This window comes from Hemitrygon akajei, chromosome 3 (assembly GCF_048418815.1).
Source record: "Hemitrygon akajei chromosome 3, sHemAka1.3, whole genome shotgun sequence".
Classification (NCBI taxonomy): domain Eukaryota; kingdom Metazoa; phylum Chordata; class Chondrichthyes; order Myliobatiformes; family Dasyatidae; genus Hemitrygon; species Hemitrygon akajei.
The window spans coordinates 63,087,265-63,106,360 of NC_133126.1; the positions used below are offsets into that span (position 1 = coordinate 63,087,265).

General features: G+C 37.7%; 1 protein-coding gene across 1 annotated transcript in view; it reads left to right on the forward strand.

Annotated features, from left to right (window-relative positions):
• Window positions 1-19,096, forward strand: part of ttc6 (tetratricopeptide repeat domain 6) — a 273,996-nt gene that overhangs the window by 178,642 nt on the left and 76,258 nt on the right. The window contains exons 20-21 of the mRNA XM_073038984.1: window positions 10,203-10,279; window positions 18,237-18,394. Of these exons, the coding sequence (XP_072895085.1) occupies window positions 10,203-10,279; window positions 18,237-18,394 (235 nt within the window). The remainder of the gene's footprint in view (window positions 1-10,202; window positions 10,280-18,236; window positions 18,395-19,096) is intronic.

The window sequence follows — 19,096 nt, forward strand, 5'->3', positions numbered from 1 at the left end:
CTTTCGGTCCTGTGCAATAGCCCCTCCATACCAGACAGTGATGCAGCCCGTCAGAATGCTCTCCATGGTACAACTATAGAAGTTTTTGAGTGTATTTGTTGACATGCCAGTCTCTTCAAACTCCTAATAAAGTATAGCCACTGTCTTGCCTTCTTTATGACTACATCAATATGTTGGGACCAAGTTAGATCCTCAAAGATCTTGACACCCAGGAACTTGAAGCTATTCAGTCTCTCCACTTGTGATCCCTCTATGCTCCTTTGTCTTACCCTTCCTGAAGTCCACAATCAGCCTTTTCGTCTTACTGATGTTGAGTGCCAGGTTGTTGCTGCGGCACCATTCCACTAGTTGGAATATTTCTCTCCTGTACGCCCTCTTGCACCACCTGATATTCTACCAACAATGGTTTTATCATCAGCAAATTTGGAGATGGTATTTGAGCTATGCCTAGCCACACAGTCATGTGTATACAGAGAGTAGAGCACGCACCCCTGAGATGCGCCACTGTTGATCGTCAGCAAGGAGGATGTTGTCACCAATCCGCACAGACTGTGGTCTTTCAGTTAAGAAGTTGAGGATCCAATTGATCATGTGCTCATAACAATAGCAATAAGCATGAAACAATCATATTTAGATGCTCACTATGTTCTCAGCTTTTGCAATGGGACAATACAATTGGCTGGGTAAAAATCAAACTGGGGAAGCCGTGGCACTTGGCTTCTGAGAGCTGGGCTCCAGTATCTACTTCTGAAGTGAGAACTCCTCAAAACTATGTATGGCATCTCATGATATAACATTCTGTTTATTTTCTTTCTCAAAAGTCAGGTGAAAGTAATTTAGCTGCCAATTGTGGGCCAATTAAAATTTGAGCGCATAAGGAGGCGTATTAAAGGAGAGCAAAGTTCTAAGTAAATTTATTATCAAAGTACGTATATGTCACCGTATACAAGCCTGAGATTCATTTTCTTGTGGGCATGCTCAATAAAACCGTAATAGAATAATAACCATAATAAAATTAATCAAAGACCCCACCAACTGGGGCATTCAATGACTGTGCAAAAGACAGCAAACTACATGTACATAAAGAAAGAAATAATAATAAATAAATAAGCACTAAATATCAAGAACATAAGATAAAAAGTCCTTGAAAGTGAGTCTACATGTTGTGGAAACATTTAAATAATGGGGCAAGTGACGTTGAGTGACGTTATCCCACTTGCTTCAAGAGCCTGATGATTGAAGGGTAATAACTGTTCATGAATTTGGTGGTTTGATTCCTGAGATTCCTGTACCTTCTTCGTGTTGGCAGCAGCAAGAAGAGATCAAGTTTTAGCAGGATTTTCTGTGCAAGGTCATTGGTGTTTCCATTCCAGGCTGTAATGCAGCCAGTCAATATACTCTTCACCGCACATCTATAGGAGTTTATAAAAGTTTTAGATGTTATGCCAAATCTTTGGAAACTCCGATAGGAGTTTAGGTGCTGCTGTGGTTTCTTCATAATTGCACTTCTGTGCTGGGTCCAGGACAGGTCCTCAAAAACACTGAAGAATTTAGAGTTGCTGACCCTCTCCACCTTTGATGCTCAATGATGACAGGCTCGTGGACTATTGGTTTCCTCCTCCAGAATTCAATAATCAGTTCCTTAGTCTTGCTGACATTGGAATAAGAGGTTGTTGTTATGGCACCACCTAGCCAGATTTCCAATCTTCCTACTATTTAGGCTGATTCGTCACCACCTTTGATTTAGCCTACGATAATGGTGTCTTGAGCAAACTTGAATATGGCTATAGAGTTGTGATTAGCCGCACAGTCGTAAGAATAAAACAAGTAGAGCAGGGAGCTAAGCACATAGCCTTGTTGTGCACCTGTGCTCAACAACCCAAAATATTCACTCCCCTTCATATCTGTTTCTAGCTCTCTTGCAAATAACAATTCTTGAACCATGCTTTCATCTTTTATAAAGTGAACTTAACTAAGAAGCAAATTTTGTTGCATGGCAAAGTTGACTCATCCAACTGCAGAGCAAATTCTAAGCATGTTGCACAATGTGTCTTCCTCATTCTTAAAGATTTCATCAATTCATCTTTGAACAGAGATGTTGCTGAGTGGAAATGCTTGAATTACTTAGCCTGGTGACTCGTGCAAAACTGTACTTGGAAGCTTCCTTACTGCTGGCAGAATCAGTTCTTCTCCAATTGTATGGGACATTCTAGATTTAGCAATGTACAATGAAATATTGTATGAAGCATGCAAGCCATCACTGTTTCATTGTGAAGTGCTGGAAAACATGTTTTGAAGTGTTTTCCGTTTCATGAAGTGACTGAAAATAAGCCAAGTTTTTGTTTGCTTTATCAGAGAGTATTCTTTTCAAATGTTCACAGAGCTGGATGGTTTCATTGCCTCATTTGAAAAAAGAAAACTTTTTCACACAACAGACACATTGGCTTCTGCTGGTTGCTTGGCGCTGGGATACTGTAAATCCATATTTCAGATACTCCACACTATACTGTCCACACTTTTTTGTTTGGTCTGCTTCTGCCATTTTCATTATGGATTATTAATCACAGTCAATTGCCCATTGTTTAAGTCCAGCTGCAAGGGCTGCAGTCAGTAAAGGGGAAAGTTACAATGTCATCATAACTTGGGCAAAGCCTGACTCTTCGCCTGAAGATACATAAAGTGGGACAGTGTTATCTGGGTTTGGCTAGAGAAATGTGGTCAAGACCATTTGAAGGAAGATTCTGAATTTTACCCCATTGAACCTCCTTTCCTAATTCACAGGAATTGCGTTGCTGCATGATTAGAATATTGGACTTGTGCTAGTTAACACTGTAATACAGAAGTGAATGGCAATAAGGTCGGAGCCGATCCCGGAAATGGCATGATTACTTCAGTCCAGATTTCTCATGGTATACCAAATACAGAAGTGTCACATTAATTTTCAACAACTGTAACGCGCTTCAAGCAAAGCCTTAAGAAAACGATGGGGTAGCAAAAGATGAGGTGATTATGTGATTATGAAGCACTAAGGATCAAATGCTTATGTAACCCCCTGGGTCGCCTCAGGCTCGTTCAGCTCGTTCTTGTCTAGGGGGAGCAGCCTTCGGCCCCGCCAAACTGGGTAATCAGCTTGTGTGGATGCTGTGTGATGTCCCCGCCTCGCCAAAGAACAGACAGGACACCATATGCGATTAAATGATTACAGTTTATAAAGATTACTATAATTAAGTAATTAATAATGATACAGTATACATGAAGGAAAAGAAAGTAAAGAAAAGGCGCCAAACTTATCAAAGTCCAAACCACTTCATGCACAACCGTTGGAGCTCAATTACTGAAGTCTTCTGGCCACCATTCGATCCCCTCCGAACTCCTCGACTCGCAGCTCAGGACCACCCGAAGTGGTCAACCAAGCACATCTATCTTTGTCTCCTCTCCTCAGGGTATCTCCTGGCCTTGGACCCCCACTTGGGGTCCATTCCTCATCCAGTTTACAGCATCACGTCTTCTCTGTCTCACCCCCTCGCACTGGTCTCCCCAAAAGCTGGCCAACAATAGCTTACAGACTCAGAAGAAAGAACAACATTAATCCCAATCGGTTTACAAAGGAATACAATTCTCGTTATCAGTAAATTTTAACCCAAACAAGCTTCCAGCACTCTCGCATCAAAGAAGCATTCCTACTTTTAACAAAACAAAGAAGCCATTTTGATTAACGTACGCAGTAACAAAGAAAAAGAAGAAGCCCCCTTTACACTCTCCCCCCACCAAATAAAAGTCATGTCCTCATGACTATTAAATAACTCGCACTTCTGGTTAAGATGGCGGTAGCTTAAGTCGCTAAAACTATTGCTCCGCTCCATTTCATATACTTGCATTTATTTCTTACTCTTCCTCCCACTATTGAAGTTGCTGGCTGCACAATGAGTGTTTCTAAGCCTACTAAATCGGCAAAAAAAGACACTCCATCGGGAGCAACCTTGAGTGAAATTGTGTCGCTGTTAGAACAAACTCGACAAGATATGTTTTCTCAATTTAGTTCATTGGAACTAAAACTGGATAAAATCAACTCTACACTGGAGAATCACGCTCAATGTTTATGACATGTTGAAGAAGTCACGGAGAAACTAGACCGTCATTGTAAAGACCTGGAAAGAGTTTGCTCTACCCTAAAGGAGCATAATAGCAAGTTAACTCTTAAAGTTATGGACCGTGAAAGCAGGAGTAGACACCAAAATCTTCGAATTCTCGGCTTGCCTGAGACTGTTGAAGGGGGATCTCCTGTTGAATTTTTCTCAAACTTTCTATTTGAGATTTTTGGAAGCGAAATACTTTCCAGTCCTCCAGAGATTGATCAAGTGCACCGTATCTTTACATCTTGCTCAGTGGATGGCCAGAGACCACATCCAGTGATAATTCGCCTCCATCGTTACCAAATCAAGGATTTACTAATTAAAGAAGCTCGCTAATGTAAAACGCTTCAATATAGAGGTCATGCTATCCATTTAGTAGAGGACTATGCACCTCAAGTTATGAGTCAACGTGCTGAATACAGAGGAGTAATGAAAGTTCTCTACGATCGTGGACTTCATCCATCTCTCGCCTATCCAGCCCGGCTCCGAATCAAGCTTAGGAACAACGATTTTAAACATTTCGATTCAGTTGCAGAGGCGCAGACCTTCATTGTTGGTTAGCCTATCTGCTACTTCAAGTTCCTCAGATACGATATGATATGATTTTTTTTTTCTTTTCAGCCTTTTTCGTTTCTGTTTAGATAACAGTTATCTTTTTTCTAATATTCTAATCTTTATTTCTATCTTTTTCATTATCCATTTAACTCAATATATTTCGATACGATGGATTTCTATTTTTCAGTATGGGCATTTTCATTTTCCTTAAATAGAGCTGATTGTGAAACTATGTAATTAGACACCTCTTAAAGGTCTTTGGAGACTTTATTTCAAAATGGAGTCGGTGTTGCATTAAAAAATTGATATCGATTCGTGAAGTGACGACGTCTTTGAATGGTTTTTTGTTTTTCTTTTCAGACTTCAGTCTCCAATTTTTACAAATCTTGATATCTTCTTTTTTAAATTTAAAACTGTAGCTGTTGTTGCATCTATTTAATTAGTAGCTTAATTATGTTGCATTGTCCTATTGAAGTGTTTTTTTTCCATTTTCTCAATTTTAGTTTCTATCTTACATAATTTTAGTTCTTTAAAGGTGATTTTTTTCTCTCTCCGGTTAGATTATTTTAACCTTAAGCAGCAGTTGATGCTGTACCTTTAAACTCAGTTTCGGGTTTGGATCAAATTCCTCTCAAATGGATTTTTGTTTGGTGGTTTTTTTTTCCTGTGTTTCAAAATGCTATTTGTGTTTTTTTTCCTTATTTTTATGATTCGTTTGGATTACTTACTTTGACATTAAAGTTTTTTTTTCTGTATAACTGAGTTTATAGATTATCTTTTTTTCGGTTTATCAACTCTAGTGGGAAGGTTGAGGTAAAGTTTTTTTTTAGACCATTATTATACTTTAAGATTTACAAACTTTGAATGTATTGTTTTTTCTTGTTAAGGTAAATCTTTGTTTGTAACTCTTAAAGCTTTTTGGTGTTTATTTCCATTACTGTATCAAAAGTTGGAGTGGAGATAATTAAGATGTTACCTAATTGGAAGTCCAGTAGGGGTTATTTTTTCTCGGGGAGAGCTTGCTGCTTTATATTTGCAGCTTTCTTGTTGTAGGTTTAGAGGGTGTGAGTGGGAACTCCAATGCTAATATTATATATGGAATTTTGACATATTTGTACTATACAGGATGTAATTTCATCCTGTTTTTTTTCTTCTATACTTTTGCCCCAGAATTACATATAAATTTCAGATATGGTTTAATGCCTGCTATCCTTTTTTTTTCTTATGTTCAATGGTTAGTCCATTGAACTTTGTCAGCTGGAATGTTAAGGGTTTGAATCATCCAGTTAAAAGGGGGAGAGTGTTCGCACATCTTAAACAGCTTAGAGCAGAGTTAGTCTTTTTACAAGAAACACATATTCGTCACTCAGATAATTCTCCTCTTATGGCACGATGGGCAGGACAACACTTACATTCAACTTTTCAAGCCAAGGCAAGGAGCGTTTCAATTCTTATAAACAAAAATGTTTCTTTTGAGCTTCATAATAAGATATCTGATCCTAATGGTCGTTTTATTATTGTTTTGGGGAAACTTTATAATACACGGGTGGTCTTAGCCAACCTCTACGCTCCTAACTCGGATAATGTAGGGTTTTTTGACCGTTTTTTTTCTTCATTGCCAGAACTAAGTTCATACTCTCTTATATTGGGTGGTGACTTTAACTGTTGGCTGGATCCAGTTTTGGACAGATCTTCTTCTATCCCTAGACAATTAAGTAAATCTGCTTTATTTATTCAATCTTTTCTTTCTAATTATGGAATATCTATTTGGCATTTCTTTCATCTACATGAAAGAGATTACTCCTTTTTCTCACAAGTTCACCATACATTTACTAGAATCGACTATTTTTTAATTGATAATCAATTGATCCCATTCATCCATTCTTGTGACTATAAGAGTATATTGATTTCAGATCATGCCCCACTTACATTGTCCATAGTTCTCCCCGGCCTCCCTCAAGTAAATAAACACTGGTGTTTTAATCCGACCTTGTTGTCAGATAACGACTTTGTAAAATTTATGGAGGATCAGAGAACTTTCTTTTTAAATACCAATGCACTATCTGAAACCTGTAGTCAGGTAGTTTGGGACGCAATGAAAGCATATCTAAGAGGTCAAATAATTTCCTATACAGCAAATTTGAAAAGATTCACAAAGAACGTTTAGAACTGATCAATCAGATTAAAGCTATAGACCAATTATACACCCAGGTCAAGGATCCAGAGTTATATAAGAAAAAAATTGATCTTCAAACTAAATTTAATCTTATTTCTACTTATCCGATTGAACACCAACTTTTGGGCAGTCGGAGTAAGTTCTATATTCGCGGGGATAAATCTGGTAAGTCCTTAGTTAACCAACTTAGGCGCTCTAAAGCAAAACAACACATCACTAAAATTCAAATGAGTAATGGGAATATTAGTGTGGACCAGTCTGAAATTAATGATACATTCAGGAATTTTTACTCTCAACTTTACACCTCTGAATCCTTTAATGGTAATACTACTGTAATGCAATTTTTAGATAGTTTAAATATTCCTAAACTTTCTTCTGATCTTAAACATAAATTGAATGAGCCATTATCCTTAGAGGAAATACCCTCTGCTATTTCTGATTTGCAGCCTGGTAAATCTCCTGGTCCTGATGGGCTCTCTACAGAATTTTATAAATCATTTTCCTCATTGCACTTATCCCAACTTAGTTTAGTTTTTTCTGATTCTTTTAAACAAAATAAATTGCCTGCATCATTTGATGAGGTTTGTATCATTCTTTTAGTGAAAAAAGGCAAGGATCCATTAGAATGTGCTTCATACAGGCTGATTTCGCTATTAAATGTAGATGCTAAAATTTTAACTAAAGTTTTGGCCTGTAGGCTGGAGACTATTTTACCCTTAATTATCTCTGAGGATCAATCTGGTTTTATTAAAAATTGCCTTCCCTTTTTCAATATTAGATGTCTTTTTAATATTCTATATTCATCTTCATCAGGGACCCCTGAATGTGTTATCTGTCTTGATGCTGAAAAGGCATTTGATCGGGTGGAGTGGCACTATTTATTTGCGGTTTTTGAAAAATTTGATTTTGGATATAATTTTATTAAGTAGATTAAGTTACTATATTCCCATCCAATTGCATCAGTTTTGACTAATTCCCAGCAACCCCAACCGTTTGATTTTAAACATGGCACCCAACAGGGATGCCCTTTAAGCCCTCTGTTATTTGATCTGGCTATCGAGCCATTGGCAATTGCGTTTCGCAGTTGTACTGAACTGACTGGGATCTGGAGGGGCAGTTTTGAGCAGAAAGTCTCTCTATACGCCGATGATTTGTTACTTTTTATATCAAACCCGACCACCTCCTTACCTTTGTTGTTTTCACTTCTCAATAAATTTATTCAGCTATCTGGATACAAACTTAATCTACATAAGAGTGAACTTTTTCTGATAAATAAGGAAGCACAAGAATTAGAATTTCACAATCTCCCTTTTAAAGTAGTAAACAATTGTTTTACTTATCTTGGTATTATCGTAACAAGGAACTATAATCAACTGTTCGATGAGAATTTCAATAATCTTTTAAATTTTACAAAACAGATTAGCACAGTGGTACCTTTGTCCATGTCTTTAATTGGGTGAATTAATGTATTTAAAATGTATATTCTCCATAAATTTTTATACTTATTTCAATCTTTACCTATATTTATTCCTAAAGTTTTTTCTGATTCTTTAGATTCTATTATCTCGTCATACCTATGGAAGGGTAAACAGCCCAGACTCAATAAAGCTCATCTCCAAAAGCCAAAAAGAGAAGATGGCTTGGCGTTGCCTAATTTTCGTTCATATTATTGGGCAGCCAGTATTCGTAATATTATCTTTTGGTCCTACTTTTATAATCAGTCTGTTTGTCCAACATGGGTGGCAATGGAATTAAACGCTTATAAGAAATTATCTATTCCAGCTTTACTTGGATTTGTTCTTCCTTGCCAATTGCCAAAATCTATTATTAATCCTGTAATCAGGCATACTCTGAGAATATGGGCTCAATTTAGAAAATACCATGGTCTTTATAGTTTTTCCTTCTGTAGTCCTATTTTATACAATCATTTATTTCAACCGTCTATGCAGGATTCCACATTCCAAGACTGGTGTAGGAGAGGTATCAGGCGTTTTGAAGATCTTTTTATAGACAATCGGTTTGCGTCTTTGAACAGTTGTCTATAAAGTTTAATTTACCGAATACTCATTTTTTTAGATACCTTCAAATTAGACATTTTATTAGCCCTTTAATACCACATTTTCCTGAACAACCTGATAAAAATGTTGTAGACTTGTTTCTTCAAATGAACCCCTTGGGCAAAGGCGTAATTTCTACAATTCGTGTTAAATTTATGATTCTCAGATGAACCCCTTGTGATAAAATTAAAACTGCTTGGGATAAAAAAAAGCCTTCCCCTGACATTCCCCTATACCTTGCTCCCAACACCTTGAAGTTATGTCCCCTTGTATTAGCCATGTTCACCCTTGGAAAAGTGTCTGGCTGTCCACTCCATCTATGCCTCTTATCACCTTGTACACTTCTGTGAAGTTACCTCTCATCCTTCTTCTCACCAAAATGAAAAACCTTACCTCGCTCAAGCTATCTTCTTAAGACACACTTTCTAATCCAGAAATCATCCCAGTAAATCTCTTCTACACCCTCTCTAAACCTTCCACATCTTTCCTATTATGAGGCAATACTCCGTCTAACCAGAGTTTTAAGGAGCTGCAATATTACCTTGCATCTCTTGAACTCATTCCCCCGACTAATGAAGACCAACACACCATACACCTCTTAACCATCAACATTGGCATATGGATGTGGGCCCCGAGAACTCTCTGTTCCTCCACACTGTTAAGATGTGTGGAAATGATGAATAATCAGCACAGAGCATTTTGGAGAAATTACAGTATGCAATTAAATTTCTCGGAATAGGAGCTTAAACTTAAATGTGAGAAGCAAGTTGACTAAACTAGATTGGGAAAGCCAAAGATGTATCTGAATTTTTATTTAAATCATTTCCTCATGAATTCCAATATTGTGGCTATATTCATCACCATGATCTCGTGATATCAAAGCTTGATTTTGTTTCTTATCATTGCTCTTTGTATTCATTCCTCTGTGCTCCTTTCAGACTTCTGCTGCTTGGTAACCAATTCTATTTTTGAGTTTTGAATTCCTGGATCTGATTGGATGTACACTTTCTGGATTATTTCCACAAGAGTTACAATTTGGAAATGGGTTGGGATCATGGTTCAGAATTTTTAGATGCCTATCGCATCCTTTTCTTGTTCTGAACCCAGCTGCTTTTGTCCGTTGCAATAGTTGTATTTTTGAAATGTTAGTAGACCAAAATTATTCCATGTTGTATGTAACAATGGTAGTTCAGTGAAACAGCAAATATAGTATAAGTTGTAGGAGAATATTTGTCTATAAATATAATTAATATTTGATTTTTTATTCTTTTTGTGTTCAAGAGGTCAATATCTACTTGAAATGAAAAAATTTGAACTTGCAAACTTTTGTATCCAATATACTGCTGAAATCGATCAAGGTACATATTTGTATAATGATCATGTCATCAAAATTCCTTCATTTGTATTTAGTTAGAAGAAGATTTGTATATCTTGGTTTGATTAGTTTATTACCTGTTTGCAAACCATGATTTTGCGACAGATGCAGTTGACAAAAAATCTGAATTATTCATTTATCTGAAGTTAAATAAGTAGATGGGTGGATATAATGTGATTTTAAGATCTGTTCTAATTAATTCCATAGTATAATGCTGTTTTTTCATACTTTTTTGGCAATAGATCTTTTTTTAGCAAAAATACAAGAGAAGTGCCTATTCCAAATGAATTTAAAACCTTATATTTATGAAAGATCTGAAGGGATTAATATAGCAATATTATCAAAGGAGATCAGTAAATAGTGACAAATAATTTTAGCAATGGTAGGTTATGATGTAGAGTTCAGAATTAATTTGGGTCAAGCTTTGAGAGACTTTAAACTATATATATGGCCATAAGACCGTAAGATATAGGAGCAGAATTAGGCCAGTTGGCCTATCGAGTCTCCTGCTCCACCATTTCATCATGGCTGAATCATTTTTCCTCTCAGCCCCAATCTCCTGCCTTCTGCTCCTATATCCTTTCATGCCCTGACCAATCAAGAATCTATCAACCTTTGGTCTTAGACACTCCCACCAGAGGAAACATCCTTTCCACATCCACTCTATCAAGGCCTTTCACTATTTGATAGGTTTCAATTAGGCCACCCTTCATTCTTCTAAATTCCGGTGAATACAGGCTCAGAGCCATCAAAACGCTCTTCATGTGACAAGTCATTTAATCCTGGAAACATTTTCGCAAATCTCTTTTGAACCCTCTCCAGTTTCAGCACATCTTTTCTAAGATAAGGGGCCCAAAAGTGCACACCATACTCCAAGTGAGGCGTCACCAGTGTTTCATAAAGTCTCAACATTATAACCTTGCTTTTATATTCTAGTCCTCTTGAAATGAATGCTAACATCGCTTTTGCCTTCCTCACCACAGATTCAACCTGAAAATTAACCTTTAGGGCATCTTGCATAAGGTCTCCCAAATCTCTTTTTGCCTCAGATTTTTAATTTTCTCTCCATTTAGAAAATAGTTAACTATTTCATTTCTTCTACGAAAAAATGCATTGCCATACACTTTCTGACACTGTATTCCATCTGACATTTCTCTGCCTATTCTCCTAATCTGTCTTAGTCCTTCTGTAGCCTTCCTATTTCCTCAAAACTGTCTGCCTCTCCAGCTATCTTTGTATCGTCTGCAAACTTTTCAACAAAGCTATCAATTCCATCATCCAAATCATTGACATATAACATAAAAAGAATCAGTCCCAACATAGACCCCTGTAGAACACCACTAGTCACTGGCAACCAACCAGAAAAGACTCCCTTTATTCCCACTCTTTGCCTCCTGCCAATCAGCCACTGCTTTATTTGTTTTAGAATCTTTCCTATAACACCATGGACTCATAGCTTGTTAAGCAGCCTTGTGTGCGGCACCTTGTTAAAGGTCTTCTGAAAATCCAAGTATGCAACATCAACCAATTTTCTTTTGTCTATCCTGCTTGTTATTTCTTCAAAGAATCCCAATAGATTTGCAAGACAAGATTTTCCCTAGAGGAAGCCATGCTGATTATTGCCTATTTTATCATGTGCCTCCAAGTACTGAGAGACCTCATCTTTAATAATGGACTCCAACATCTTCTCAACCACTGAGGTCAGACTAACTGGCCTATAGTTTCCTTTCTTCTGCCTCTCCCCCTTCTTGAAGTGTGGAGTGACATTGGCAATTTTCCAGTCTTCTGGAACCATTCCAGGATCTAGTGATTCTTGAAAGATCATCACTAATGCTTCCACAATCTCTTCAGCCACCTCTTTCAGAACCCTAGGGTGTACACCAACTGATCCTGGTGACAAAGCATTCACCGCCTTGGAAGTTTTCATGTTTTATTGTTTTACAACATCGAATCATGGTGGATTTAATTTGGCTTTTTTGACACTGATCAATAGAAAAAGACTCTTCTGTGTAAAAATGAAAACAGATCTCTACAGAATGATCTAAATGAATTACAAATATAAAACATAAAATAATTGCTTACATAAGTATTCACCCTCTTCAAGTCAGTATATAGTGGATGTACCTTTGGCAGCAATTACAGCCTTGAGTCTGTGCGAATAGGTCTCTATCAGTATTGCACATCTGGACACTGCAATTTTTCCCCATTCTTCTTTACAAAACTGCTCAAGTTCTGTCAGAGTGCATGGGGATCATGAGTGAACAGCCCTTTTCAAGTCCAGCCACAAATTTTCAATTGGATTGAAGTCCCTACTCTGACTTAGCCACTCCAGAGCATTAACTTTCTTGTTTTTAAGCTATTCCTCTGTAGCTTTGCCTTTATGCTTGGGGTCATTGTCTTGTCAAATCTTCTCCCATGTCTCAGTTCTCTTGCAGGCTGCATCAAGTTTTCCTCCAGGAATCCTCTGTATTTTGCTGCATTCATTTTACCATCTAGCTTCACAAGCCTTCCAGGGCCTGCTACAGTGAAGTATCACCACAGCATGGTGCAGCCATCACCATACCTCATGGTAGCAATGGTGTGTTTTTGATGATGTGAGGAGTCTGGCTTACACCAAATTTAACATTTAGTCTGATAGTCAAAAAGCTGAATTTTGGTTTCATCAGACCATAGAATCTTCTTCTAGCTGACTTCAGAATCTCCCACGTGACTTCTTGCAAACTCTAGTTGGGATTTCAGGTGAGTTTTTTCAACAATGGCTTTCTTTTTTGCCACTTTCCCATATAGCTGCAACTGGTGAAGCACCCGGGCAACAGTTGTACGTGCAATCTCTCCCATCCCAGCCACTGAAGTTTGTAACTCCTCCAGAGTTGCCATAGGTCTCTTGGTAGCCTCCCTCACTAGTCCCCTGTTCGCACGGTACCTCAGTTTTTGAGGACAACTACTCTAGGCAGATTTATAGCCCTGCCATATTCTTCCCATTTCTTGATGATTGAATTACCTGTACTCCAAGGGATATTCAGTGACTCGGAAATGTTTTTGTATCCATCTCCTGACCTGTGCTTTCCACTAACCTTTTTGCAGAGTTTCTTAGAATGTTCTTTTGTCTTCATGGTGTAGTTTTTGTGAGGATACTGACTCACCAGCAGTTGGACTTTCCAGATACAGGTGTATTTTAACTTTGTTGTTATTAAATTATTTCTGTGCAGCTTTGGCTTTATGCTTGGGGTCATTTTCTTGCTGGAAAATAAATCTCCTGAGTCGCAGTTCTCTTGCAGACTGCATCGGGTTTTCCTCCAGGATTTCCCTGTATTTTGCTGTATTCATTTTACCCTCTACCTTCACAAGCCTTCCAGGGCCTGGTGCAGTGAAGCATCCCCACAGCATGATGCAGTTACCACCATATTTCTCGGTAGAGATAGTGTGTTTTGGATGATGTGCGGTGTTTGGCTTATGCCAAACATACTGTTTAATCTGATGGACAAAAAGCTCAATTTTGGTTTCATCAAGCCATAAAACCTTCTTCCAGCTGACTTCAGAGTCTCCCACATGCCTACTGGTAAACTCTAGGTGAGATTTCAATGCAAGTTATTTTCAACAGTGGCTTTCTCTTTGCCACTCTTGTGTAAAGCTGTGACGGGTGAAGCACCCAGGCAACAGTTGTTGTATGCTCAGTCTCTCCCATCTCAACCTCTGAAGCTTGTAACTCCTCCAGAGTTGTCATAGGCCTCTTGGTGGTCTCCTTTAGCAGTCCCTTTCTTGCATGGTCACTCATTTTTGAGGATGGCCTGCCCTAGGCAGATTTACAGCTGTACCATGTTCTTTCCATTTCTTGATGGTTCACTTAACTTAACTTCCAAGGGATATTGAGTGACTTGGAACTTTTCTTGTATCTATCTCCTGGCTTGTGTTTTTCAATAACCTGATCACAGAGTTGTGTGGTGTGTTCTTTTGTCTTCATGGTGTAGTTTCTGCCAGGATACTGACTCACCAACAGTTGGACCTTCCAGATACAGGTATATTTTTACTACAATCAATTGAAGCACTTTGACCGCACATAGGTCGCCAAAGGCAGATCTCCATTTAACTAATTATGTGTCTTCTAAAACCAATTGGCTGCACCAGTGATGATTAAGTGGGTCATATTAAAGGAGAGGGTGAGTGTTTTGTATTTGTAATTAATTTAGATCACTTTCTAGAGATTTATTTTCACTTTGATACAAAAAAGTCTTTTTCTGTTGATCAGTGTCAAAAAAGCAAAATTAAATCCACTCTGTTTCAATGTTTGAAAACAATAAAACATGAAAACTTCCAAGGGGTGTGAATACTTTTTATAGGTACTTTATCTACCTTCAGACCTTACAGTTTGCCAAGAATCTTCTCTCTAGTAAAGGTAACTTCACAGAATTCATGACCCATGACTCATGGAGCTTCCACCATACTGTTAGTATCTTTGACAGTGAAGACTGATACTTATTCAGTTCATCCGCCATTTCCTTGTTCCCCATTACTACCTCTCTATCATCATTTTCCAGTGGTCCAATATCCACTCTCAACTCTCTTTTACACTTTATGTATATGAAGAAACTTTTGGGATCCTCTTTAATATTATTGGCTTGCTTAGTTTCATAATCTGTCTTTACCTTTTTAATGACTTTTTAGTTGCTTTCTGCTGGTATTTAAAAGCTTCCCAATCCCTTGACTTCCCATTATTTTATGCACTATTATATGCCCCTCTTTGACTTTTACGTTAGCTTTGACTTCCCTTGTCAGCCATGGTTATGAATACTTCTTCCTCTTTGGGATGGATATAACCTGTGCCTTCTGGATTGCTTCCAGAAATTCCAGTCATTGTTGCTCTGCCGTCATCCCTGCCTGTGTTCTTTTCCAATCAATTCTGGCCATCTACTCTCTCATGCCTCTATAATTTCCTTTACTCCTCTGTATTACTGATACCTCTTACTTTAACTTCTCCTTTTCAAATTTCAGGGTGAATTTGATCATATTATGATCACATGCCACTAAGGGTTCTTTTACATTAAGCTATCTAATTAATTCCAGTTCATCGCACAACACCCAATCCAGAATAGCTGATCCCCTATTGGGCTCAACCACCAGCTGTTTTAAAAAGCCATCACATAGGCATTCTAGAAATTCTCCCTCTTGAAATCCTGTACAAGCCTGATTTTCCCAATCTACCTGCATATTGAAATTCTCCATGACTATTGTAACATTGCTCTTTTGGAATGCATTTTCTGTCTCCCACTGTAACTTGTAAACCACATTCTTACTACTGTGCCCACAGAATTTCGCCTCTGTTCCTCTGACTTAGGAATCTCCTATCAACACTGCAATCCTCTTCACCTTTCTGCTCTTCTGAGTCACAGCACCAAACTCAGTGCCAGAAACCTGGTCACTGTTGTTTCCCCCCCAGTAGGTCATCCTCCTCAATAGTATCTAAAGTTATATACTTATTATTGAGGGGAATGGCCACAGGTATACTTTGCACTGGTTGTGATTTTCCCCCTATTTCTCCTGACAGTCACCCAGTTACCTGTCTCCTGCAAGCTAGGGGTGACTACCTCCCTGTAGCTCCTGTCCATCACCTCCTCATTTTCCCGTATGAATTGAAGATCATCAAGCTGCAGCCCTGTTCCTTAATATGTTCTCTCAGGAGCTGCAGCTTGATTTACCTGGTGCAGATGTGTTTATCTGGGAGACTGAATGTCTCCCAGACTTCCTGCATCCCACACACAGTAAAATAAACACTGACCCTGGAGCCATTCTCTCTGTACTATGCACTTATAGATGAGGAATGAAGAAATAAGAACAGAGAGAGAGTAACTTACAAGACAATCTACCTCACTCAAGCCTGATAAGCCAAAGTCACTCTAAAGATTGGCACAGTCCAAATGTATGCTCACTCTGCTTGTACTTGAATTATTCTTATTGGCCCTTTTTAATGACTCCCTCTTGCAAATTGGTCGCTCCTCAAAATCGGAAAAAAACTGCTGCAACACTCTGCCTTCAAAATCTTGATTGCCACCATGATTTAAAAAGTAGCTCTTTTCATGCACCTCTGGTGTAGATTGTCCAACTAAAAGCAGTATGCACCATATGGAATAAGATGGAAGATGAGTTCATGGAATCCATACAAGAAGCTTTTCTAGATTAAGATATTGAAGAGTCAAATAAAGATAAATGCTTTCTTTCTATCTTGTTTAGTGCACTGAAAATAAATGAAGCACAATTATGTTATAAAGGGGTCTTTGAGGAAGAGTAAAATATAATGATTGAATTATATATCAAGTCTGGAAGTGATGTAGTTCAATACAAATCTAGGCAAGATAAGCAATAAAATAAAGAGAATAGAATTGCTGTGGTTGATTGGAAGGGAACATTGAAAACTAACAAAGAACAGGCAAAGGTTAATAGTCAAAGCAATTATACTTAAGTTGCAAAATGAAAATTCCTTCAAGGCACAAAAACCTAAAGCAAAAGTGATTCATCTGTGACTGACCAAGTAAAGTTATTATTCAATAAAAGCAAGACGATTACAGGAAAACTCCAGAACCCTCAGGACTGTGCCAGATTGGCAGATTCTTAGACAGACTCCAGATTCCAAACCCTTAGATATTACTTCTAATGATAGATTCAGCTAGTTCAGTTTGTTAATATATTAATGGAAGTAATATCGAAGAGGAAAATAGTAATAAGTTAGAAAATAACAGTATAATAACATTTTCAGTGAACCAGGTGTGTTTGGTGAGCTTGAGGAAAACATGGGAATAGGGCTCCATTATGTTTAAAAGGAGTATACCAACAGAGCCATGGGAGTTTGGAAACAAGATTTTGTGGAGGCAGATGCCAAACAATCAGGATTTCCAAATAATGTGTTAGTGAGTCATCAGACTTTTATTGTATATACTTTCCAGAGAAAGTAATAGTCTAAGGAATGTGATTATTTTAGAACTCAACAAAAGAAAGCCAACAAATTGATAATGAAAGGCAAAATAGAGTACTACTCTAGATAAGTAGAAATGTAAACATGAATTAAGAATTTTTATTAGTTCTGTTGAAAGGGAAGGATTATTGAAGGTACAAGGGGTGATTGATAAGTTCGTGGCCTAAGGTACAAGGAGTCAATTTTAGAAAACCTAGCACATTTATTTTTCAACGTAGTCTCCTTCTACATTACACACTTAGTCCAGCGGTCATGGAGCATACAGATCTTGGACCTCCAGGAAGTGTCCACAGCAGTGTTGATTGATAAGTATGTGGCCTAAGGTAGAAGGAGATGAGTTATTAACTTCAAACTTACTGCGTAATCACTCAAAGAGTTCACCTGCATGTGCATGTAACGAGAGCTGTATAACTCATCTCCTTCTCCCTTAGGCCACGAACTTATCAATCTCCCACCTGTGGACACTTTCTGGAGGTCCAAGATCCGTATGCTCCACGACCGCTGGACTAAGTGTGTAAATGTAGGAGGGGATGATGTTGAAAAATAAATGTGCTAGGTTTTTTAAAGTTGACTCCTTCTACCTTAGGCCACGAACATACCAATCACCCCTCATAAATGTGGTCCCATATAAAGAGTCAGGTGAATTTATAATAGGGAATAAAGAAATATCAAAGGAATTAAACTATTCCTTTACACCTGTCTTCATCAGATTAATTGACAGATAATGTGGCAGATTAATTTAAAATGATCATTTTTGCTCTATTTAAAATTTGTACATATAAAAACAAATTAATATGACATTATTTTGTCAAATTATTCATTGCTCTACACTTCATATGAACAACAAGAAGATGTATGTTTGTATTGGTTGTAGTATTTCATAAAACAGAATTCTGTAGCTAATAACTTCATCAAGGTTTTATGATATAAAGTCATATAATATTGTCCTAATAAATCTTGTTTTGGCTTTCGCTAGATAACACAGCTCTTAACACTTCACCAGTTCAACAAGCTACAGTACAAACCTTTTTAAAAAATTATGATAAAGCTGTACATAGTTTGGAAGGATTTGAAAAATCTCCTTCAATTTTGACCTTACTTGGAAAAACTAAAATGAAAACTGGAAAACATCAGGTAATATACATTTACTAATGTTTTCATCACTGTGACATTATCAGAAGAGGGATATGAGATTTTAATGTCATGTGACATTTTAATGTGAAATGGGTCTAGGTTGGACTATGTTTATGAAAATGCCATCTTGTTAGGAAGACATTTCTGAGCTCAAATGGAGATTCTAAGCACCATTTGAAGGAGGAATGCTTCTGGAGGTATCAAAGCTAAAACCTAGGGACAAGATACTGGAATATGGAGCAACAGAATGCTTGGGGAACTCAATGATTCAGACAATATCTATGGAGAGAAATGGACAGTTAACGTCATAGGTTCAGACTGTTCATATCCAGATGACCCACTGAGTTCTTCCAGAAGTAGTATCAAAACTATGTTGCCCTTTGTACTGGTGTTGATATTAAAAGCTGCCAAAGGATTATGCACAGTCTTTTACCCACAGTTGGGGATTCATCATCCCTTCATTATTAATCAACAAACTTCAAGACCTGGGCCTCTATACTTTCCTCTGCAATTAGATTCTTGACATCCTCATTGGGAGACCACTGTCAGTGTAATTTGGTAATAAAATCACCTCCTTGCTGACAATCAACACAGGCATACTTTAAGAATGTGTGCTTAGCCCACTGCTCTACTCTCTCTGCTCTGATGACTGTCTATCTAGGGACAACTCAAAACCATCAATGAGATCACTGCTGTTGGTGA